This window comes from Dermacentor variabilis, chromosome 2 (genome assembly GCF_050947875.1).
Source record: "Dermacentor variabilis isolate Ectoservices chromosome 2, ASM5094787v1, whole genome shotgun sequence".
NCBI lineage: Eukaryota > Metazoa > Arthropoda > Arachnida > Ixodida > Ixodidae > Dermacentor > Dermacentor variabilis.
This window is the reverse complement of record NC_134569.1, coordinates 235139325-235164329: the sequence shown is the minus strand read 5'-3', so window position 1 is coordinate 235164329 and position 25005 is coordinate 235139325. Positions and strand designations below refer to the sequence as shown.

At 47.6% G+C, this 25005-nt stretch overlaps 1 protein-coding gene across 1 annotated transcript; it reads left to right on the top strand.

Moving 5' to 3' along the window:
* Positions 1-22909, top strand: LOC142571223 (uncharacterized). The gene is made up of 3 exons (XM_075679491.1): positions 1-112; positions 20021-20142; positions 21802-22909. The coding sequence occupies exons 2-3, from the start codon at positions 20080-20082 to the stop codon at positions 22204-22206; spliced, it is 468 nt and encodes a 155-aa protein (XP_075535606.1). The 5' UTR covers positions 1-112; positions 20021-20079; the 3' UTR covers positions 22207-22909.
* The last annotated feature ends 2096 nt before the right edge of the window (positions 22910-25005 follow it).

The window sequence follows — 25005 nt, the reverse complement described above, 5'->3', positions numbered from 1 at the left end:
TGCTCTGAGTGCAAAATTCACCCAAAGCTCGCCCCAGCGACTGCGGCCTCAGTAGCTCTGTGACGCACCTTCGATTACAGCGCGACTAACTGCGGGCCTGCTGGAGAAAGTGGTAAGTGTTCTCGGCTGTTTGTCTGCCCTTGCTGCTAGATTATAATGAAAGCAATGGTTAAACCTGATCCCGATGAACTGAAAATAATTTTTCGAAACCGAGCACTGTGCGGCAAATGAATGTTTGGCGTTCGAAAAATGCTTGCTATGGTGAATCATTTGCTAAGCGTATTAAGTTGGTTGCCATGTAGTAGTATGAATTCATTTAAAAGTTAAAAAATAAGTGCACACTAAGCTGTTTCCATCAATCTGCTGGCAGCAAAGCTATCTATAATCGCGTTTATGGCCTGGATCACCCGCTGTAAAGAAGAGTACATTTGTAGCCACACTGCCTGCGCTATTTTAGCGTCTCTATAACTCTGTCTATTGTTCTTCGACAAACCAAAATCGTGCACATCGAAGATGCATTTCCATTGCGGCGCCGCAAACAGACGCGAGCAGCTATGTATTCTTGCGAACATCGCTTAGACATTGGCGGGGCAGTTTAGTTGACACAAAGCAAAACTAACGTGTCGCCATTCATGTATCAGCGTAGCGCAAATTGTAGAAGCTTCGCAGACTCTGCTCATGTGTGCGATGAACACCACAGTGCTCCTTGACGCAATCACTGTTCCATCCGTTAAATTTTAGCCTACATTTGGGCTTGGGAGAGGCAAAAGCAAGTTGAGTAACCAAAACATGATCGACTGGCAGTTTTGCTGTCCAAAGGAAAAAAAGCGACATTTTCCCTTTACATATATCTTCAAGAGTGATTAAAACCTCTCAAAGGAAGACACGTACGGTATATGTGAAAGGCCGCAGAGGGTATTGCGGGATAATTTCGCCTACCAGTGGGGGGTCCTTAATTAATTAATTTATGGGGTTTTACGTGCCAAAACCACTTTCTGATTATGAGGCACGCCGTAGTGGAGGACTCCGGAAATTTTGACCACCTGGGGTTCTTTAACGTGCACCTAAATCTAAGTACACGGGTGTTTTCGCATTTCGCCCCCATCGATAAGCGGCCGCCGTGGCCGGGATGGGGGTCCTTACCGCGCACATAAACTTAATTCAGTACGCGCAAATTATTATATTCCGGCCCGATTGGGATGTGATCGCCACGGCCGGGATTCGTATCCGAGGCCTCATGCACAGTGTCAGAACGTTATAGACCCTAATGTTGAATTCAAATGGTAGATCCGGATCAAGTTTTTCTGCTCTGTATGGAGCAATCCTATTCCAATGGCAGAATGAGAGCGTCGGTCATGTGTTCCAATGGCAGATTGGGACCAGCTATCGATTCCGGATCGCTCTGCGGAGCAAAAATATTTGCTCCGACGAAATCGGCAGATTTGACCAGAAGTCCACGTGACGTATTTCCTTCATCCGCCTCTGCTTCCTGTCACGGTCGCCTGTTTCCGGTCTCGGACAGCTATGGACGACGTGGAAAACGTGGACGCTACATCGCGCCGTGCGTTTTTGTTCCTGCTCCTGGATAGTGACAACTCCGACACTATAAGTTCCCAAGTCCAGTGATGATTCTTCTGACGTGGAAGAAAAACTGAACGCACGGAATGCTAGGACGATCCAGATGACGGTGGTGATTGTGATGAGGCCTATCCGATGGATGAATGGATGTTATGAGCGTCCCCTTTGGAACGGGGCGGTGGGTTGCGTCACCAAGCTCTTGCTATTATATGCTTAATGTCCCACCTAGGTTAAAAAGAAAAAAGAACAAGAAAAAGAAAAAAAACACCATAAATTCCCAAAACGTAATTTTTTTGACCCCCAAATGTGAAGTTTGTTTTTGTACTTCTCCGTTGTTTGTGTTTCCCTACTTTTCTTCCACAAATTTTCCAATCGCCTCTTACTAATGTCTATTGCGGACATGTTTACTTTCCCCTTGCTCTCGCTGAACTGAATGGCTTCGAAGAGGCCAGTGGTGCCTAGATCGACCGCTGGGCAGATATCTTCACATTCTAATAAAACATACTCCATCGTTTCCCGAGCTTTACCGCAGCAAGCACATGCTTCTTCTCCCTTCTTATATCTCGCTTTATAGGTGCGTGTTTTAAGGCATCCCGATCTGGCCATGAGTTATCATAAATTGTTTTTTTTTCCTTATTTTGTTTTTTGCTCTTAAGTGGTTACTCATGGCAGGTTTCTTTTCCATTGCCGCCACCCATGAGATTATTTTAGCCTTTCTGACTTTCCGCTTGACGTTCTTTGTTGCTCTGTTGCTCACTCTACAGGCCGAATACTTGCTGGTAAGCTTCCTAGTTCTTTTCCTCCACTGTGAATCAATGTTTTTTTTTTCTGTACAGATACCTCAACACTCTCCCAGCCCATTTACTTTCTTCCGTATTCCTCAGTTGTTCTTCATACTCAATTTTACTGCGAGTTTCCCTCACTTCAAAACTAGTCCAGCCCATATCACCATGCACAGCTTCATTTGTAGTCCTCCTGTGAGTGCCCAATGCGAGGCGTCCCAGTGATTTTTGGTTACTATCGTGTCCTGATTGCACCCCTGATTTCAAGCGAACAACCGCATTTCCAAATGTAAGTCCTGGAACCATTACACCTTTCCACGTACCGCGGAGCACCTCGTACCTAGTGTATCCCCATAGCGTTCTGTGCTTCATTACTGCTGCATTTCGCTTGCCTTTTACTGTTATTGTTTTTTCCTGTGCTACCATATATCTATTGCCTTCGTTTGTCCATATACAAAGGCATTTATATTCTTTTACCCGAAGTATTTCCTGGCTCACCTCTAGTCTAGCGCCCTCTCACTTCATTTCCCTGTACTAAGTGTCCCCGCGGGCGCGCACACATTCCATTCGCAGTTTTGACGAGGGCGATCTCAGTCGGAACGATGCGCTCCGTTCGTGATCCGGCCGAGCACTCGCGATCTGCCATTGGGATTCAACATAAGCCAGCGCAGAAGATGACGTCATTGCGTTTGTTTGAGCGTTCAGGCATCGCTTCTGCCCTAGCAAAAGAACTATGGCAAAAACGCACCTCGGAGAAATTCTCATATAGTGCGTGTCATTCTTTGTAATCATTACTTATGAAGCTCATACGCTACCCTTGAAACCAAGGCTGCTGTACTTAAAGAGCACGTCTGGCGATTTTTCGATGTCCACTGATGTTAATAAAATTTTGCGTATACGTTCTCTTTTGCATTCTTATTATCAGTTCCAAACTATATGGATGCAAGTCACTTACTTTTCCTGAAAATGAATTTTAAAAATTGGTTCCGTTCCAAACGCATGACTTTCTACTGGCCACCCTGTGTTTGCAACGTCAGAGTCTATACACCCCACTCTCGCTGAAAACGTTACTTAAATCGCCGCTGTCTAGTTTGGAAACTCTGTAAAAGCTCTCTGTGTCGTCAGGAGACATCATCAGCTTCGCTTCTTTGGTGTAAGCGCTACGTGTACTGCGTGCTTAGCAGGCGTTCTGCGTGTTTACATTATGGTAGGGACCTGACGAATGACCTGACGTCATTCACTCATCGTGAAGTCACACGAAACAGCTACCCGTTTTGGTTTCGGTATCTCGTATATTTCATATTTAAAATTATTGATGAAGTTCCAAGGAAACCGAACCACCCTGCAGGGGACAGGACCGTCAATACCATTTGAATATGGCAATATCCTAATTAAGTTAAAAATAACTCCGGAGTTGCCCCTTAAGAGATAAGCAACTCGACAGAATACCACGTACAATATGACGATCTCCCAAGTAAACTCAGTTTTACTACTAATCTTGTTTGCTAAATGAAAGAAACGTCGCTCTGAGGCTTTCTTCTTTCTCGCGTAATTAGCCCACCGACACGCCCACCGGCATTCTAACGCTTCCTCTTCAAAAGATTATCCCCTGCGCCTCGGTAAGGCCAAATCGAAACGGTGCCAAGTGTTTCAACGCGCTCACTTGCCCGCGAGAAATTCGTAATGGGGTTCTATGGCGTTTGTCGATGCATGCGTCCGTGGCGTAACCCTACCTTGGAGCGCCCTACTCGCACGAATTTGTTTCGTAGGGCGAAGGATTGGGGTGCGAGTTTGACACACCTGATTTTGCGACGGGAGATAAACCGGTTTGTCTTTTTCCGATGTCTAACCGACCCTTTTGTGTGAACTGTGATTCAGGTGAGGCTCAAATGTGCACTGCGCGAGTTTGTAGCGGGCACCGATGCGATGGTCATTTAATAGAAGTGGCAACAAGAGTACAGTATTTGGCTGCAAGGTTTTAGGACGAATACGTGATTAGTTCTGCTACCAAAAGGAAATTCTAGCGAGATCTATGGGACCTAGCATTGCCTATGTATAGAGTCACTGGCAGTGAAGGCCAGGGCATGGATGTGTTAAAACGAGTGAAAATAATGCAAATTAGCCCACCAGAAAAATCAATTTTCTTACGTACAAACACATTGGCAGTAGAAATATTTTTAGAATAACGGCGTTTTTTTTTTCTACCGCGTGGCTCAGGCTGTCTTAGCTGTAAGAAAGCGAAGACTGCCGATCATGTTTTTTCTTCGCTGCTGAGAGGGGCTGTATTTTTCGAATGTGCTTCAGCGAACGCTAAAGATCGAAGCACTTTCCACTAGAAGCTAACGATATATAATTTCTGAACATTAGCACCGACGACGGAGTGCCGTACGACCTGATAATGCTGACTGACCTGCACTGTCTATGCAACGCCCGCACAACGAGGTTTCACTGTGGCCGGGCGCGCGTCCCGCCCGGCTGTTGTTACGCGAGTGCACGACGCTTTTCGTAGAAATGCAATAACCGTAACACTGTTTCTGAGCGGCTGTCGAGGGTAGAGCCCTTCACGGTGCCCAGAGAATTTTAAACGTTGATGACGGCCCAGCTTGAGTGACGGTTCAAATCGTAAAATGATTTGATTTTGTTTGTTGCGTAATTTCCGTCCTGACTATTTTTTTAACGCGCGTTTCACTCTGATCGGCAATAAAAATGGCGTCCGTGGCGTAACGGTTTCAATATCGGGCTTCTGCAATAGACGTCACGGGTTCGAATCCGGCCGTCGGACCAACGCTGGTCGGACAATTTTATTGGTGTTTATTTAGTCATGTATAAAACGGCACTTTGGCAAATCAGCCCTGCGAAAGCCCGCAAGGTGGGGGAAAGTACATGAAAGGGAAAATTCGCATCCAGCCAAATTGCAGCAAAAACCTACGCAGGAAACTCATTCGAGTTTTTCGGAAAGAAAGCCTCGCAGTTGAAGGAAGAGTCGTCCTTGTCCGAGACTCGAACCCGGGATTAACGCCTTTCCGAGGCGCTCGCTCTACTATCTGAGCTAGCCAGGAGGTTAGCCAATCACAGAGCGACGGCAATACAGTACTTTGTTAAAAAACGATGTGTTTACGATGTCGGGAAGCCGTTTAAAGCCACAAGGACGAACTTCAGGCAGTAGTAGTAAAACTTTATTAAGAAAGGGAGCGGGGGAAAGGGGGTCGAAGAGCGATGGGTGGCTCCTTTAGTCCAGGGCTCCACTGGCCTTGGTCGCCCGCTGGACTTGCTGGAGGAGTGCCCTCTGCACACCCAGGTCCGAGCTGGAGAGCTGTACCTCCCACTGCCCCACTAATGATTGTTGTTTGTTTGTATTAGACTGAATGGCTAACTCTGGCGGCATTCTTTCACACGTAAACAAAATGTGGAAAAAGGCTGATCGACCACCACACCACGGGCATCTAGCTCGATGTTGTGTAGGATAGAGAGCGTGAAGTTTTATGAGGTACGGATAAACATCGGTCCGGATTTTTTTCAAGTTTGTGGCCTCTTACCCGTTTAAGGATTTGTGCGGGGAGGCGTATTTGTGGCGTGTCAAACGCTGGTGTTCCAACATTTTGCGTGGGTATTTCGGCATAGGCAAGGCGTGTGAGCTGGGCTGCTCCACTCGGTTGCGAAGATCACGAGCTAGAGCATCAGCCTGTTCGTCGCCTACGAGGCTTGAGTGTCCTGGGCACCATATTACAGAGTGGTACCGTTGCAAGTTACGACCTAGAAACCTAAGGGTAGTAGAAGGTAAACGGTGTGTCATAAATAAGCAACATGCCTCTTGAGAGGGAGTTACTATGGCTGAAGAGTGGCCTCTCCTCTCCTGTTGTTGGATAGGTAGGGCTATTGCTGCAGTCTCCGCAAATGTTATGCAAGATGTGATTAAGGATGCGGCGACGAGGGGCTGGTGTTTTTTGTCTACGCCTACTGCTGTATAACGTGATTTTGCATATGTAGCAGCATCTGCATTTATTGCATGTGGTTTGGGTGCCAACTGAATTGAATTGAAGTATGTGGTTTTACGTGCCAAAACCACTTTCTGATCATGAGGCACGCCATAGTGGAGAACTGCGAAAATTTCGACCAGCTGAGGTTCTTGAACGTGCACATAAATCTGGGTACACGGGTGTTTGTAGTGCCAACTGGTGGCGTAGCCATTCGACCCTGGCTAAACGAAGACCTTGGTGGGTATCGTGATGCATATGCTCAGGAAGCGGTCTGGTGCATATGTGCTTGCGACACTCTTTAGTCATATCTTCCATAGCATCTCCTGTATTTAAGGGGGTGGGACTCCTATGCGGGCTAAGATAGTTCTGCCTGCAATGGTAGTGCTCTGCGACACCAGTACCGGAGTTTGGAGCTCCGCAAAAGTGTTATGTAGGCCGAAGGCCAAAAGCCTCTCAGTTGGAGTTTGCATAGGCAGCCCTAAGGCAGCTTTATACGCACTGCGAATGATTGCTTCTACTTGGTATTCCTCGGACTTGCTCAGATGGTGGTAGGGAAGCCCATACGATATTCGACTAAGGACGAAAGCTTGGATTAGCCGTAGGGTGTCTGTCTTTCATTCCTTTATGATGATGCGTTATGCGGCGTATCATCTTAGAGATTTGTTTAGTTCTGGTGCGTAAAGTTTTGATTGTGTGTGAAGCCTTGCCATTGCTTTGTACCCAAAAACCCAGAATTCGGGCTTGGGTGGCTTCAGCAATGGGGTGACCATCTACACTGAGATTTATTTGTCCTTTCGTTTTATAGCGATGATTGTGAACTCGTATAAGGTTTGATTTTTCTTTGGCGCAGCTAAGTCCGCTGTTCCTAGACAAACTAGAGACTATGTCAGCCGCCTCCTGAAGTGTTTGCTCTTCCTGCGCTAGAGAGCCGCATGTAGCCCAAAGGGTTAATCGTCCGCATATATAGTGTAGCCTAATTGTGGTACTTCCTCTAGGGCATGAGCGAGCCTGCGCATAGCTATGTTAAATAGGAGTGGTGATATTATTGCTCCGTGAAGGGCTCCTGTGTTAGGCATGTTTATAGGATCTGACCGGGTCTGTCTAATGCCTATTTTGGTTGATCGGTCACTGAGGGAGGACATGAATATGCAAATATTCGCTGACCGCACCCTATGACATTGAGTTCGTTGAGTATAGCCTCATGTGAGATGTTATCGAAAGCCCCCTTGAGGTCGAGGGCAAGACTTAGGTGTTCGCTACCCTTAGGTATGCGGAATAAAACTTTTTCTTTCAAAAGAAGGGAGGCGTCCTGTGTGGACAGTCCTGCCTTGAAATTAAGGTGATTAAATTTGATGCAATCTTGAAGGAGGTTCTGTATGACTCTTTCATACAGTTTGCCCATGCAAGAGGTGGGCGAAATGGGACGCAAGGCCTCGATTGCTGGGGTTTTTCCTGGTTTAGGTACAATTGTGATATTTGCTTTCTTCCACTCTAGAGGTACGCGACCCTGTTCCCAGTAGTGTTGGTTGAGGTAGTCGGTAATATCGTCCAAGATATCGTCACTGAGGTTCCTAATCACTGCGTTTGTAATTTTATCTGGCCCCGGTGCTGTGTTTCTTTTTGCTGCTCGTGCGGCGGCAAAGATTTTTGCTTTGGTGAGTGTAGCATCTAGTTCTGGGTTGGGTACGTGCCGCGCTATACTGAGTGTTACAAGGCGTGTGAGGTTGGTCTCCAATATAGCATGCGACTAAGTCTTGAATTAGCACTTGGTCTGTACCCGGGAACACGTTCGCTATTCTTTGTAGTGTTCTACTCATAGCCGTTTTGGATTTGCCGGGTTCGAGCATGTTACGCAGGACTGTCCACGTTTGTGCTGTGCCTAAAGTGTCTTGTACAGAGCTACAGATTTGTACCCATCCTATGGTAGCTAGCTGGACTGCATAAGCATTGGCTTCGTCTGAGAGGGCCGCTATCATGCATAACAAGGTGTGGTTGAGGCGTTGTTTTTTTCCCACCGTCTGAGCAAGCTATTGTGGCTCTCCCGCAAATGGAGTAGGCGGTTGTCTACTGCTGGTGTTTCCACTGTACGCGCAGCTTTTTTGAATATTGCTCGTGGGCCTATTTAATGTGTTGACTCAATTCCTCGACATTGCTCGGAATGTGGTCACGTAGGGGGTGGGAGGGCAAGGCAGCCCAGTCCGTTAGGATGGTGTCACCTACTACTCTATGGAGCTTGGGAGATGATATGGATACACTAAGGATTGTTTGCCACGTTCTCTTCTAGGTTGGTCCAATTTACTCGTTTAATGTTGTAAGTGAAGGTGAGATCTGGAAATGTGTCTCTGCTTATACTGTTGCCTAAGCGTGTGGGTGCTGTCGGTAGGGTAACTACATGTAATCTTAGCTTTTCCGCAAAGTTGATGAGGTTGCCTCTCTTAGGCGAGTCCCTATGATAGCCCCACTTGGTGTGGGGAGCGTTGAAATCTACGATACCATTAGTTGATCTTTGGTGCCCGCAATAACTTTAGCGAGAGTTTGGAGGGCAGTAAATTCTTCGTGTTTGTCTTTTGGGGGACTGTACACGCTTAGAACGACTTTATGGGCTTTGCCCATTTTCTGGGGCGTAACCATGAGTGTTTGGTGATTAGTTTCTGTGCGGCCATAGAAATAATGGGCAGTGGCAGTTATAGTTTTAGATACCAGCGTTGGGACACGAGGGTATTTTGAATTGAACAGCGTATAATAGCCTAATAGTTTTACTGGGCGGGGGCCCACTTCTTGTAAGCAGATTATGTCCGGTGGGCTTAATGAGTTTCGTACAAAGTATTGAAGGGCTGCTGCTCGCTTGTGGAATGTACGACAATTCCACTGCCAAATCTGAAGTTGTTCTGAAGAATTCCTCCTAATTGCCATCATCCACGCTCTCTGTGTCAGTTACATCTGTAGCGTTCGCAGTGCGGTGGTAGGTCGGAGCTCTGGGTTTGGACAAGGGGCCTGCATCTGTGCGCTTACGAGCTTTACGTCATGCGGTCAAATAACTTTCGTTAAGCATAGATCTTGCTGTTGGATTTCTTATTGCATTTGCTAATCTGTTGCATTACGCTTTGCAACATGGCCTCCGTGCCTGATAGGGGTGTTGTGGGTTATGTTGGGGTAGGATTCGCTGCTCCCTCCAGCTTACTAAGCCTAGCACTGAGACCACTAAGTTGTTCTTGCAAGGTGTTGTTGGTTTCTCTGAGCTGTCTATTCTCGGCTATGCTTTTCTGATAATCTGGTGGTTCTGTAATAGGAGCAGTCGGAGATACAACTCGAGCCCAGCTCACCTGTTGGGTGTTGTGTGGCGCTGGAGGCATCTTAGCTTGGATCTTCAGTTTCTTCAGCTGCTGCTGCGGCTCCGGGGCTCTAGTCTTGGAAGGGGACCGCGACTCTGTTGAGGTCTCGAGTTCGGAGCTGGACCATCAACGTCCTTGCTTTCGCCAGGATACTTGGTCTTTGCGACTTGGTGTTGGTTGTGCAGGAACCTTGGCTTTCTTGGCTATAGGCTTGAGGCGATGTTTACATTCCTTAGCGCCAGTAGCGTGGACTTCCCCACAGGCAGCGCATTTCAGAGTGCAGCCGTGCCCTTCCGTTGGGTTTTGGGTGTCGCACGTGTGGCAGACCACTATGTTATGTGTGGGGCACATATCAGAGCGGTGGCCGGTGCTGTAGCACACTCAGCATGCTTGCGTCTTTGCTTTGTAGTGGTAACAGGGCCTCTCCCATTCATAGGAGTATACATATCTGGGCGTGTACTCAATGCTGAAGGCAAGTACCGCGGTCTGAGAGTCACCAAGCATCTGAGGCTGAAGAATATCTACCCCCTGAGTACCTATACGCAAGTGGGCCATCAACGCTTCGATGGGTATCTTGGGGTCAATTCCGTGAATCAAGCCATGCGAGACTTTGTCCGGAGCTGCCGTGTACGCATTCATCTGGTGCAGTGTTCCGTTAACGTGGAGGTGGGTCAAGCACCTCACCCGGTCAGTGACTTGCTGGTGAGGTGTACAAACAAGTATGATGTTGGAGCCTGGTCGAAGCCTGACCATGAACTGCGTGTCCATGACATGGCCTTGACAGCCTATCGCCACGGCTTTGGAAATTTAGTGATTAGTGAAGTCTTTGAAAATAAGACCCTTGAAAGGTCGAGGCACGATCCTAAAACCTTTCTTTAGGAGTGGTGGCAACAGGCGACGCTTAGAGCGTTGCCCTGGTGCTTGCGAAGTATTCGGCTGCAGTTGTTTGGCGGGTGGCTCAATAGTGGTCCCGGCTGCGGTCACCGCTTCTCCGCTCGTCAACTTCTTCTGCCGTCGAGTCAGGTTCATTGGCCAGTTTGAGTGCGGGTCGTCCAGTGTTGACCTGGCGCGGACGGAGGTTGGCGCATTCTGGCTGGTTGAAGCAAATTCCATGGACTGGGCCTCTTGGAATTCCATAGAAATGGGCACGGTACATGGTGCGGTACTCGTCGAGGGCAAGTTGAGGCTCCGGTGAAGACCAGTAGTCGGATGGGAGGCCGCCATAAGGCTGCTCGGCGTATTCGTGCCTATGCCTATCCACGGCCGCCGAAGCGACTGCGTCAGGCTTAGTTCGACCTCGCACAACGGAAAAGTTTCAAAGTACTTAACTGGGAAAATATTGGTCACATACGGCCAAACCCAGTCTCGGGCGATGCAGAAACACTTCACGGATAACCTGAACACAAAAATTCAAGTCCCAACTCGAGTTAGAATGCATGAAAAAGCCGAAAGTCGGCGGAGTGGCGTCTCTTCGTAACGCAACTGATTGCTCCTCGTGCACAGGCGGCGCCGCAGAAACGACGAATCCCCTAATATCTCCCTGTTTTTACACGGCAGCCCCATCCCTCAGGTAGCTAGCCTCCGTATCTTGGGCCTCCACATTCAGTCTGATGGCAAAGCCTCGCACACTACGCACCTTTTGAGTCCGCAGATAGCACAAGTCACACATATGATAAACCGCATTACTAATCGTAGAAGAGGCCTTCGCGACAGACGCGTCCTCCACATAGTACAGGCTCTGGTAATCAGCCGGTTCGTATATCACCTCCCCTACCACAATCTCACCATCACTCAAACTCCGAAGATGGACACCCTTCTGCGAAAGGCAGTGAAAGCGGCTCTTGGGCTGCCTCCACATGCTTCCACAAAACGGCGTCTTCAGCTTGGTATCCACAACACCGTAGGCGAGCTTTTGGAGGCTCATCGCAATGGTCAGCTCCAACGTCTCAGACGCAGCCGTCAGGGCTGCGCTATACTCTCTCGCCTTGGCTACCCTGTCTCTGAGACACCCACACACGTCCCACAATATCGCCTCGCTCCTGTTCTACGCGCTAGCCTACAAGTAGCTCCGATTCCTCGCAATATGAATCCCGAGCGACACGCCGGCCGTAGACGCGCCCGAACTCAGGCCCTGGCACGCATTTTTTGGAGACCGCACTACAATTACACCGGTTTTGTACACTGACGCGGCCCGCTACCCAGAGAGGCGGGCCATGTGTTTAGCTGTAACTGGCAATACAGACGCGCTGAGGGTGTGTGCCACAGTTCTAACAACACACAGCTGCTCAGCAGAGGAAGGGGCAATAGCCCTAGCCATTGTCCACGCCTCGACCCTTTCCGACCATAGTGACAGACTCGCAGGCTGCCTGCCGGACCTTCGCGCAAGGACTCGTAACTGCACACACACATCGAATTCTCTCCTCTGTCCCCCTTCCCACGTTACACAGGGTGCGTATCGTCTGGACTCCTGGACACGCCTCTCTCTCCATGGTAATGAACGCGTTAATGCGGTAGTCCGAGGTCTGACTGGCCGGGCACCATCGGAACAGCTGTCCAACCGAGACGACGCACCGACAGAGCCCCTACAGTACACCGAGACGCTCGAGTACAACCGACAAAGTCGCCATAACTATCCCCCTCCTCATCATTCGCTTAATAGGGCAGATGCCGCTGTCTGGCGGCAACTGCAGACCAATTCTTTTCCTTGTCTCCACATGCTACATATCTTTCATCCCACCCTGTACCCTTCCTATTGTCCCCACTGTGGGGCCAAACCCACGGTGTATCACTCCATATGGAAATGCCCTAAGCCTTCAGATGTTCCTCCTATACCCAACTCTACCCTTTCCTCTTGGGAGTCTGCGCTGCTCGGCACAAGCGAGCAGGAACAGCAACGGCTGATCCAGCGGGCTCGCGAAGTCGCGCATGGCAATGGAGCCCTGGACTGAGGGTCCCACTCATCAAGTAAATTTTCTACTTGCTTTGCGAAATAAATGTTTAGTCTCTCTCTCTCTCTCTCCCATAGCGTTTCCAACTTCAGGCAAATATCTGTAGAAGTCATCACTCCCTGCTTGCTGACAAAATATCGCGTTGGAGATTCGTGCGCCCTGAAGTAGGTAGCGGTAATGTACAGAAGTCTGTGTATCCACAGATATTCACCTATTAAGCCTAGATGGCCTTAAAGGTGTTCTTGGGACACAAAATGTAGAAGAAAAAAATTATGCAGACCCCACGCGCAGTGGGAATCGCTCTAACGCGCTAGCAGACGCATCTCCCGTGTTCCTATCATCTACATTATACACGTTCTCAACCACTACTGACGCAACGTGCAAGGCAGTGACAGCAGCAGCAGCAGCAGCAGCAGCAGCAGCAGCAGCAGCAGCAGCAGTGGAAAAGTCGAGGGAAGAGGCAAAGAAAGCTTCGCCTTAATAACCCCGGGCACCTGGCCAAAGAATGTTTCGCACTATAATATTGATATTCACAGTGAGCCTGTTTCACAGTGAGGCCGTTCAAAGGTCACACTGATTTTGCTGTAACCATACGGAAACAGGAATAAAACAATAAAGCAAAGCTTGAAGCTTTGCTGGTGCTGATTGTTTGTTTTTTCACGAGACGTTTCTTTGCTATCTCTACAAATTTTAAAGCGAAGCTTTCTTTGCCCCCTTTCATAGACTTTCCCACTGGTGCTGCTGGCTGTTGTTGCCGAGTGCGTGGTTGATGCTAAAAGTAATGTCGTCGTCACTCCCTCCTTGTCGTTCCTTTGCCATGCTTGCTGGTTGCTGGTTACTGGCTAGTCTTGCACAATTGGCCGGTACCGGACGTAGTGCAAATACACACCAGATATAGTGCGAATTAAGGTTACCTAATCAGTCAGTGCAGGAAAAAGTGTAAACAAACACTGTAAATAGTGAAAATTAAGGCGGCCACGGTACCAAACTTAGTGCAAACACCGGATATACTGTGCATTCGGGTGGCCAGATTGGCCGACACAAAACACATTGTAAAACGAACACTGGATATAGTGCGAATTAAGGTGACCCAACCAGTCAGTACAGGACAAAGCGCAAACAAACACTAGAAATAGTGCAAATTAAGGTGGCCACGGTACCAAACATAGTGTAAACACCTGATATACGGTGCATTTGGGTTGCCAGATTGGCCGATACAAAACACATTGTAAAACAAACACCGGGTATAGTGTGAAATAAGGCGGCGCGCAGCAGCAAGTGATGCACTTGAGTGCGAACGTGAGCGAAAACGTCGACACACCGTCGTCATCATTTAATCGCATTCACGCCGTTGTAATCATTCCTTCGTTGTCATGGCATCGTCATCTATCCGCCCTTTTCACCCTGTTCCTGTCACTCCTTTGTCATGTCCTCGTCATCACGCCACCATATACGAGCCGTTGTCGTCATTCTATGGCAATAAGTCCATCGTCATCATTCCATCGCTGTCATGCCATTGTCATCGCTTCGCCATCACAGGGTCGCTGTCATGCCGCCGTGGTCGTTTCATCGTCGTCATTTTGTCTTAGTGACTTCACTGTCCCCATTCAATTGTCGTCATACCGTCATCGTCATTCCAGATCCGTCATTCTCTTCGCCACGCCATCGTCGCCATCGACATCACGTTGTCGTCGCACCATTGTTGTCACACCATCTTCATCACTCCATCGTCATACTATAACCGTCACACCATCGTCCTCCTGCAGTCGTCGTCTCAGCATTGTCGTCATACCATCGTCGCTACTTCAGCCTCATCATCCCATGGTATTTACGTCTACGCAATCACACCATCGTCGTCATGCAGTCGTCGCCACTCTAGCGTCGTCACTGCGTGGTCTTCACGCCGTCGTCATCACGCCATCATCGCCACACGATCGTCGCCACTCCAGTGTCATCATGCGCCACTGTGGTGTTTCCATTATGGTCATTTTGTCGTAGTGATTCCCGTGTCGCCATGCCATTCTCGTCATGCTTTCGTCATCATTTCATTGCCGCCATTGCGTCATCTTCATGTTGTAGCGGTCGTTCCGTCGTCGTGATGCGTGACATGTCCGCGATAGAGCGCAACAAGTTTACGCTGAGCGAGGCGGTTCCCAATGGAAATCGCCATCTGGATCGTGGCATCTCTACTTGCAAATTATTGCTAAGCAGCAGTAGTGCCGCGAGACAGAAGTCTGTCCCATTAGGCCGGCATCGATAAAGAAAACGTAGAAATTGCTCCTCGCCATCTTGGCTGCTGTGACTCCTATGCCGCTCGCCTTACTTGTAAATAATTGCAAATATACGTGTTTGGTGCAATATTTCTGGTGGAGGTGCGGGGTACGCTGCCTGTTCATCACCATCACCCCAGCACGAAACTCCGAAGTAGTCGGCGCGTTGCTTCCTCGGCGATGGCCACTGAAGCACCCATCGCGCCGGAACTTACCGCGCAGCAGCCGTCCCCGCCGTCCGTCACCTTATCGCTTCCAAAAGATCCAGGCACCTTCAGTGGCACAGATAACGTGAACGTTGAGGATTCGATTTCATGGTACGAGCGTGTCATCAAAGAGAACAGGTAGGACGAAACGATTATGCTGGCAATAGTGGTATTGTATCGTAAGGGAACCGCATGCGTCTAGTGCGAGACACATGAGTACAATGTCGCCAGCTGCGACCTATGCAAAGGAAAACTGAACGACTTGTTCGGGAAGCCCTTGCGTCGTCAGCTAGCCGCTCAAAAAGAACTTGGCTCTCGCGCACAGTCATCTACTGAATCATACATTTGATATACTCAGGATATTATAGCGCTTAGCCGCAAAGTTGACGGTAGCATGTCCGGAGCAGACAAGATCGGGCACATAGTCAAAGGTATCGCCTACGACGCATTTAACCTCTTGGTATTCAGGAACTGTGCTACCGTGGATGTCATTGTGAGAGAGTAATAATAATAATGCGCGTTCTATTCTGTAGCATCATTTCATATTCATACCAATATAATTCCCTCAACTCATTATATATAACCACGCGCTCACGAGGTCTATGCCAGTCTGCTTCTGATAGACCCCAAGAGAGCACCAACAACTGCAGCAGTGAAAGCCCGTGAGCGTCACCCAGCTGCTCCTGAACGTTGTCGCAACGCCGCCCGTAGCACAACATATTTTAGAAACAAGGCGAACACGTCTTTGTGTTTCAATGACGCGGAAAGTACAAAGCAGCTTCAACTTGTTCGCACTTTTGAAACATTGCATTTAAGAGGAGTGTCTGGCGTCTAGCGCGTCTAGAGCGTCTCGCGGCAGTTGTTGTTGCTGTGCCTTCAAAATATGGCACTTACTGAAGCCATTGTAGCGCAGAGAAACGCGGACAAAGAAGGCAGGTCTCCTGTGCTCTTGTCATGGTGCGTTGCCCTCTTCTTTGTCCGTGTTTGTGTTACAATGGCTTCAATACGCATCAACCAACTCGCCCAAGAAGTTCTAAAACATGGCACGTGGCCTTACTCGGGGAGAAGCCAAGAATCTGGTAGTTGTATGCTTTGTTAATAGCTTTAAAAAAGAAGAATGGCCATAAAAAAGCGTCACTGCGAATAGAAGAGCTTTGTGTTATTGAGAAGTGAGACCAGGTAAACGGAAGATCAGATCTTAAAGAAAAATAAGGAGAGTGATTGCAAAATTCCCAATAAGAGTAATTTAGAATAATTACAATAATAATTGTAGGCAAAGTAGGAATTAGCACCGTATGCGTTTGGTTGCTTGGATGAAAGCACTCACTGCGTTAAACACGTCCCTGTGACTAAAACCTTCTACCTAGACACCGAAAGGCAGCAATATTTGGTGAAAAGTGTTATTGTGAAAATTATAGAGCAACATGAAAAACTCTCGATACAGCTTTCTGTGGCTCAATACGTGCTACATAAGAGTGTTTTTCCGGGCGTGAAAGAGCCCTGCGAAGGCGCTCAAAATTGACGCGCGACTGGCCGCTCGATGTACTTTGCGTGTATTCGCGGGCGTCTTTCACGCTCGGAAAAACACTTTTATGTAGCACGTATTGGGCAACATAAAGCTGTATCGAGAGTTCTTATGTTGCTCTACAATTTTCTCATTTACACTTTTCATCTAATGATAATATTTGAGCAGTTGAATAACTAATAAAGACTAATTATATAACTAGGCGGAATGCAAATATAACCTGAGTATCTTCACGTGACGGCAAACAACTTTACCCTGCTTTTCTACAGCTACGTGGCATTTGCATATTTTTAAATCTTGATGCATGATAGTTGGGACACCCTGTATATATATCAACAAAGAGGAATAAAAAGTTCATATTATATTCAATTGCGGTTTGCAATATATATCAGACATGAAATAATACTACATAGGGAAACATACCAGGAAACATAAAGTATAGCATATACCACACCTAAAAGAACATTGAGATTTTTGGAAGTCTAGACATCAAGCATGGAGCAAGGCGGACACATGCATACCAACAAACAAGAATAAAGAGTACACATTTCATATACCAACGGTAAACCCCATAATACAAAAAGGACGTTACATTTCTGGAAATATGTAATGAAACGGATTCGAGCTCTGCTTGGGAAGTGGGGAAACGTCTGTGGAACGTGTCAATTTCGCGTGTGTGTTCGCTGCAGGCATGCACAATCGTGGCCAAGGGATTCTTTGAAGAGCCAGAAATAGAAACGTGCGAACGTCTAGACACCCTAGATTTTTTTGTGTGAAATTGTTAAACTAACGTTATCGAAGACGTCTTTACAATGAATGAGGCCGTCTACAAGCTTGAATAAGAAAGTTTTAAAATATTATGGGGTTTTCGCAGTCCATGCGTCTAGTGAACATATTTGTCATGTGAACATTTTTTCTTTTTGTCGTATGGGAGATGCAGTTAGGATTCCTTGCTTTGTTTTTTCTTTTCTTGGTCAAGTGAACATGTTTGTAGGTATTATACATAATTAGTTAGATTGATTTGAATGTACAGTGTATGTATATTGCTGTATGTGAATTGTTATAATCTTCCCGTAAAAAAAATTGTACTTCGCAACTTACCATGTCGAAACTGTGCCTGCGTGAATTCAGGGTGTCTAGGGCCTAGTCAGGTGACCACGTGTGTCACCTTTAGCCCTCTTCACCCGGACAACTGTATATTGTCTAAATTTCAATAAAGTCAAGTCAAGTCAAGAACCATAATCTGATTATGAGGCGCGACGTTGTGGAGGACTCAGGAAATTTGGACCACATGGGGTTCTTTCACGTGCACCTAAATATAAGTACACGGTTTTTTTCGCATTTCTCCCCCATCGAAATGCGGTCCCCGTGGCCGAATTCGATCCCGCGGCCTCGTGGTTAGCAGTCAAGTTAGCTTTCGTTATTCTGCAGTCCATGTCTTCGAGACTGAGCGAGGACTGTGAGCGAAACTGTTGTTCACGGCCGACCTGCCTGAAACACTGATATCGATGTTTAAGACAAATTTCCTTTGGACTATGTCTACACAATATTTCTTAGGCCGGCAAGTACTGTTCCAAACAACAGCGGCATATTCTAGCAGAGGCAGGCAGAGGGATGCGTGGAGCTTAAGAAATGCGCGTGCATTTCTGAGCTTCCTCAGCTTGTGCCCAGGGTGCGCAGACCGCTCTCGGTGATGCATTCTATGCGAGGCGGTAAGGTGTGCTTGGAATCAAATATGATTCGAAGGTCAGTATAATTTTACACCCCCGAGAGAGTGTGGCAAGCGGTGAAAAAAAAAATACACCTCATCTGTCTTGCGTCTATATGACATTACTTTCGTCTTTCGGTCATTTAGCACTAGATTGTTTTCCACGCACCAATTGGCAAACGCAGATACGTTTTGTTGAAGTGGAGCGCAGTCAGGAAGGCTGCGAATTTTTTCTAATATATTTGTGTCATCCATATAAAGAAAGAAAGACGAGCTTTTTGTGACTATCGATAAATAATTTACAAAGATACGGAAGAGGAGTGGTCAAAGGACAGAGCCCTGCAGGGGCACACCACTGGTAGTTATGTACGTGCCCGAGGACTGTCCGTTGGAAGCGACATAGCATTGCCGGTATGACAGGCAGGCCTGCAGCAAAGGCATTAAAGGTGCAGAAACATCGGTGTCGTAGTTTTGGGAGCAACGGGGCATGACTGGCGACATCAAACGCCTTGCCTATATACGTCACAGTAAACAGAGTCACGTTGACGCCTCAACCGCTTGCTCCTGTTCCGACTGCTTCCGGGCCATAAAGCAGGCAAGGTTTGTTGTTGAAAAGCCCGGTGTATGAGCTCATGTTGGTTAAGTATTAGGCTGTTCCGCACGCTGCGTGCGATTAATGTGCGCAGGACAGACGCAAAGACTCAACTAAACCTAACGGTATGCGCTCTCCCCCACCGCAGGACAGATCGGTCAGTCAGTCAGTCATGTCTGTTTAATGTGCCCAGAAAGAACCATAAGACCTGAGTACTGGCGCATGCATACATAAATAATAATTATATTAATAATAGTGGAAGTAATAATAATACTAATAATCAATAATCTAATCGTTTATTTACCGTGCTCAGGAACAACTATCAAGTCTGAGTGCTGACGCAGTCATACATTTAAAAAAAAAACAAAAAAGGGAGAAAACTGCAGGGCAATCTAAGTAAAAAACAATCAATAAAAGAACAATTTTCAAAAGAAGAGTGTACATACAACGCGCAAGATCAGTGAAAAAGGAGAAGGGCAGTTGAAAAATTGTGTTATACTATGATACAACGCAAAGCTCAGAAACGAACAACGACAGCGAGTTATGAAAAATAACGAGATCATGAAAATAAGTGTTATAATGACTCAGTATTCTGTGGATGGTTGAGTGTTGGTTATGACAGGCAGGAACATGGAAAAGTCTATGTTCTCAGATTATCTTGCGCGGAATGCGAAACATAGTGCAACTGAGGAGTTCGGGGCAGATGAGGATACCGTCAAGGAGCTTGAAAGGAAACATAATTTGAGCGCGATTACGTTGGCAGCGAGATAAGGGCAACGACAATAATCCAACAGTGCTCAAATAGGATCCAATGTCTATGATAGCAAAGCGATGGTGAAACATAGATTACTGGTGCTCTTTTGTCATTGCTTAGGCGAAGTCGTCAGCAATGCGGCTTTCAGCCCACCAGACTTACGCAACGTTTCTCTTACAAAGCCACTCCTTTAGACATAAGTCAGCGAGGCGCCAACGAAATCTAGTTCACCTTTTGGAGGTTTCTGCACCCTATTAAAAGGTAGCTAGTGTTGTAGTATGCCGAGGTATACGGTCCCCGTCAACAGTTACTAAATGAGAAACCCTGTAACAATATTGTTCTCTGCAGAAATTGCGTACTTACCTGCTGATTGGAACTGGAAATCAGAAAGAAGGGAACCGTCGGAGATGAAGTCAATACTGCTCCTTTTCCTGCTGACTGGTTGGGCGAGCGCTATGCCCAACCGAAAGGTAAGATCAATGTGCAGTGAGCCATTATTTATGGTAGGCTTCTCAGGGCCTAGCGGCAAAACCTGACTTCTGTTCACTACATAACACAAGCGTCTTGCACGTTAGCAACCACAGAGTTAGCCGGCACGTGTTGCAGAAGTAATTGTGCTCTTAAGGTGGCTGCAACCTTCAAAAAATAGATACCCAGGGAAAGCAACGGCTAAAATTTACGCGAAATAGCTGGCATCCTAAGCTACAGAAAACTACATTCGTTCGCCCTCAGTCCGTAACCGCTAAGCAACTACAATGCCACGCACCGCTTCGCCCGATGTACTGACACGTTATACGACCAAGCAAATATTTGTATTTTATAATTTATAGACACAATGCCCAAATTTGGTCGTCGCTTGAACGCCACTGTATACATTGCTCAGTCAAAAACACTTTGACTCTGAAAACATGTAAAACTTATCTACCAAGTGGTGATTACAGTTATCGTTGACATTGCTCAATTTGAACTTCTCCGTCGCCTCAGATGAATCAGTGAGGAACCACCGCTCTAGAGACATATTTCGGCAAGACAGCACAGAGGTCCGATCGCAATAGTCTCAGCACTATAGAAGGTCGAGAGCTGACTCCATGCGCATAAAGGGCACTCGATTTATTCAAGGTGATATGTAACTTTTAATATTATTTTGATCAATGTATCGCTAACTATACATGTGCCTTTTCATGACGTGATCAGCATTAGACAAAGAGCGGTACTTGAATGTTCTTTATTGTTGTTGGTGTGTTGCCTCTCCCGGTCCCCAGTTCGCGTAAGATTGACGGCGCGTTGCCGTGGCTATTTTCTAATGATTAGTGTACATACCGAATATTTCTGGGAATAACTTAAGTAGTATTTAAAAATATGCGCTTTGAAGCAAAAGGACGTTTCCTTCGGACACATGCCTTCATTGGTGGTGACCACGGGGTGACGGATGATACGCAGTTATTAGTCGTCAATTAACAAAAATTCATTAGATACCTTCTAATCTTTTAGTTTCAACAGATTCATCGTAACTTGGAAATTGAAGCGATCTCTACGTACAAGCCATATTAACTTTTGGACCTGGAAACTGGCATTACCCGCGTTACTGTGTCAGGGCGAATTTTGTCAATCAGAGCGCTCGAAAACGAAGCTGGGAGACTTTAGCGAGCGCAAAGGCGCGCTCCTCGAGACAACGTTCTGCTCACGTCAACCAGCAGCGGCGAACAAGCGCGCTGCTACCAGGATGTCGCAAAGAAATGTTTTTCGTTCTGGTTTTAATTTCGTTTCATTGAAAAGAATTCCGTTCCGGTTCAGCTCCGGAACGAATAAGAATTATCCCTAACCTTTCTTACAATGGCGCCACAATGCGTCGAAAAAATGCGGATTACCACGTATTACTAGAGTGTACACTCTAGTATTACCAGTCACCCCGTGATCACCACCACTGGCGGAATGTGCCCGAAGGAACCGCCCTTTTATTTAAAAACGACTATCTTTAAGTATTGAATATTCGTACAAGCAGTTCACAGTGAGAATGCGGAATGTTGTGTAATAACGAATTTACAGATTCTTGGGTGCATTAATTCTAGAATGATATTCATTGCCAACAAACATGGCTTATTTTGTATCGCTTGCACATTCTCTCGAAGGTCCCGCCGGTCGCCGCCGAAACCACGCCCTCCATCGCTGCTGATCGCCGCCAGCAGCAACCTCCGCAACCGAGCAAACGAGGCCTGGACGCTGCTGCGAGAAAAAGCCAGCCGAACCGTTCCCTCGAAGCGCCCTTCGTGCTCGTCAACGGCACCGACACTACGGCCGACCGCATCTGCCTGGTGCTGCACAGCATGGGCGAGCAGGCGCGCCGGGGCCTGATGCAGCAGCTGACGAGGGCCACGTACGCAGCACCCAGGAGCCGCGAGGAGGACGAGTTCGCGGGACAAATCCAGGAGCAGTGGGACGCTTTCGTCGCCAAGGTCAAGCAGGTGGCGCGCAGCACGTGGGAGAACCTGGCCAGGCGCATGGCTTCGTCTCTTGAACAGCTGGCCACTCGATGAATGCCCTACTCTGCGCGCACTGCGCCGATGGTGCTGCCACGTGACTTTTGGTTGGCGCCCTGACAGTTTCGGAGGGCGCGCGAGCCGCAATCACTCATCGACGCGTGCAGTCGCCGTGCGTCAACCGGCGCGTTTTTTTTTTTTCTCGTTATTCTAAATAACTGGGGCTGTCGTTGGACTACCCCTAGTCCTCATAGTGAATAATTGTGGATGGCGATCAGTCCGGGGAAGCGTTCCCAAGAGCGTACAGGCTCTTGAATCCAGGTTTCATATTTCTGTCGCTGTACACCATTCTTTACCCGCGCCTGTCCAAGCAATGGCTGTTCAATACATCTGCTGTCGACGCGTGGTGCAAAGGAGACCACGGCACGTATTAACAAAAAGTTCTTATGCTAGAAGTGTTTGTAAAAGCGAATCCCCGCAGATCCTGACACTGAACGAATTATCAGTGAACACTGCTTTCCAATAGCAAAAAGCACATACGAACGAAGAGCTTTGTGAGTTCGTCCCTGGATCTTTGAAAACTGAACACAATGGGATATCATCAGCAATTACCAAGCAATGGTCACTGCTGCATTATTTGAACTGATAAGCCGGCGGCAGGATGATGCCAAACATTTCGTGTCAGCGCGTACTCAGAGAACATAACAAGTCTACACTGTCCCGAGCTGTATCGTAAGGCGTGAATATTCTTTGAGATTGCGAAGTGACGGTTCTTTCATACGACTCGCAAGCGAAACAAGAGCCTATGAGCAAACGCTTAAAGAAATCTACAGCCAACTGCACGAATTTGCACTTCCCGATGTAAAAGCTATTTTGAAGCGGCATGTGTTCGTCTGCTCTTTTGTCTACACCTTGCATCACGCTGCTTCCTGTATCCCACTGGGCTATTACGGCACACGCGCACGTCCGATAAAAACTCTCATCCGTCTTTCCCCTCCTCTTTTGCGTATACGGCTATATAACGAAACCAAATAAAGAAACGCAGGTTACTTTCGTGCCCAACCACTAAAGGTGCCGTCTTGATCAAATAACCGCGATGCACTTGCAATTACCACCTGCCATTAGAGACTTTTAGCTCAGCGGGTTTACGTTTCCCTCCGCTCGTGGTCTCCACCGTTGCGCCAGCGGAGCGGCGCGCGAAAAAAAGTTTTAGCCCGGGGGATCACTCACAAGCTCGAGCGGAGTAAGAGCGGAGCGCTCTGCTGCCCCACCTAGAGGTCAGAATAGGAGTTACTGAAGAATGAATTTGAATTGCGCTTGTTCTTATAATGCAAGAGATGTTGAATAAAGATATATTACATGTTCTCAGTACATTATTTGTTAATAATGTACTGAGTATTCATGTACGGGTCAGCGCCGCAGTCACCGTCGTCGATGCAGAACTGCCGGTCTTCATGTTCGCGGCTGCCATCTTGCATTTCCCATGCACGCACGCTTGCGCGCTGCGTATTGGCGGCGAGGAGTTACGGAGTCGCCATCTATCGTAGCGCCTCGCTGGCGTAGTATGAGGGATCACGCGGCGCGCTCCTCATAGGTTTTGCTGTCAGCGCTCACAGAAAGCACCATGCGGGAGCTCTCCCGGACATTTCTGTAAGTACTTTCGAAATTAGAGAAGTTTTTTACTGTCTAAATAATAATCTTGGGCAAACTGAAAGCACACAATCGTTTACAGACGCTATCTCTTTACCGAATACGTACAGTGAACGCCACTGCGCGCGGTCGCCGCGATGGAGTCCCCCCAACCGGCTTCTTGCGTGAAAGGTAGGCAAACGCTGAGAGCAAACTATGTGAAATATGTTCTTATAGTGTTTGCATAACTAAATGGAGCGTAATAGAATGAAGCCTCAATGCAGCGATCGCACAGGTTAGCAGCGACCAACTGCGCGTCTGCATGCTTGTCCGCGCACTGTTTCGCTTTCGCCGGGTGCGCATTTTCGCACCGTGCCATGAGCTTTAGGCCGCAGAATGTGAGCATTTGACAGTATACAAGCAACCATTGTAGCGTGGGTGCTATCAGAGCTGTTCAAAAATAATTTCATTGTAGAGACTTCAACGCCTACGGGGACTGTGATGTGCCGTCGCGACGACTGAATCTTTTTTTTCTACATTCTTCGACGTTTCAATATTATTTCGCGAGTTGCGTCGCACGGTATGTTTATCGGTGTTCTCAGCGTGCGATTTCCCGCTGCTTCTTTTTTTGTGTGTAATCCAGAGCATTAATTCATAACACAAACATGACCATATGCCATGCTTTTTTAATGTGCTTCTTACCGCTTCCTTCCCACTCAAGTGAACTTGCCAGTATCTATAGCATCGACAAGTTCATAGACCAAACCGTCATGACATTAGTCGGGCAGCGGACTCGGGCGAGCGTCTCAGTGCGCGTTTTGCGAACATCGCAGTCCCAGCGCCGTAGCAGAAATCTTCCTCGCGTCTGTGCTTGCTGCGTACCCGAGTTGTAGCCGATGGCTGTCTGCCGGTTTTATGTTTCGCGAGCCAAGCTTCACGTAGCTTCTTGTCCTGCGGCTACGTATGAAGGCTGATACTGGGCTCCGTTGCGTACGTCTGGCACTGCGGCACCGAGCAGTAGCCTACCATGTTGCGCGCCTTCAAAGGCAGCCACTACCTATTGTAGTGCTTTCAATCCTTGTAAAGGAGGCACTCGAAGCGGGAAAATCTCGCCACTAAATGAGGACCGCAGCGTACGAGGGAACTTAAACTCGTTTTCAGCTTGCTTCTGCGCTCCCGAAGCAGCCGACGCGGTTGCTATGTCCAAGTGATCCATAATAGCACGTC

Bases quoted from the DNA above. Each gene is read 5' to 3' on its own strand.
- LOC142571223 (XM_075679491.1), top strand. From the start codon at position 20,080: ATGAAGTCAATACTGCTCCTTTTCCTGCTGACTGGTTGGGCGAGCGCT. The intron at 20,143-21,801 runs GTAAGATCAATG...ATTCTCTCGAAG, and splicing joins GCGCTATGCCCAACCGAAAG to GTCCCGCCGGTCGCCGCCGA.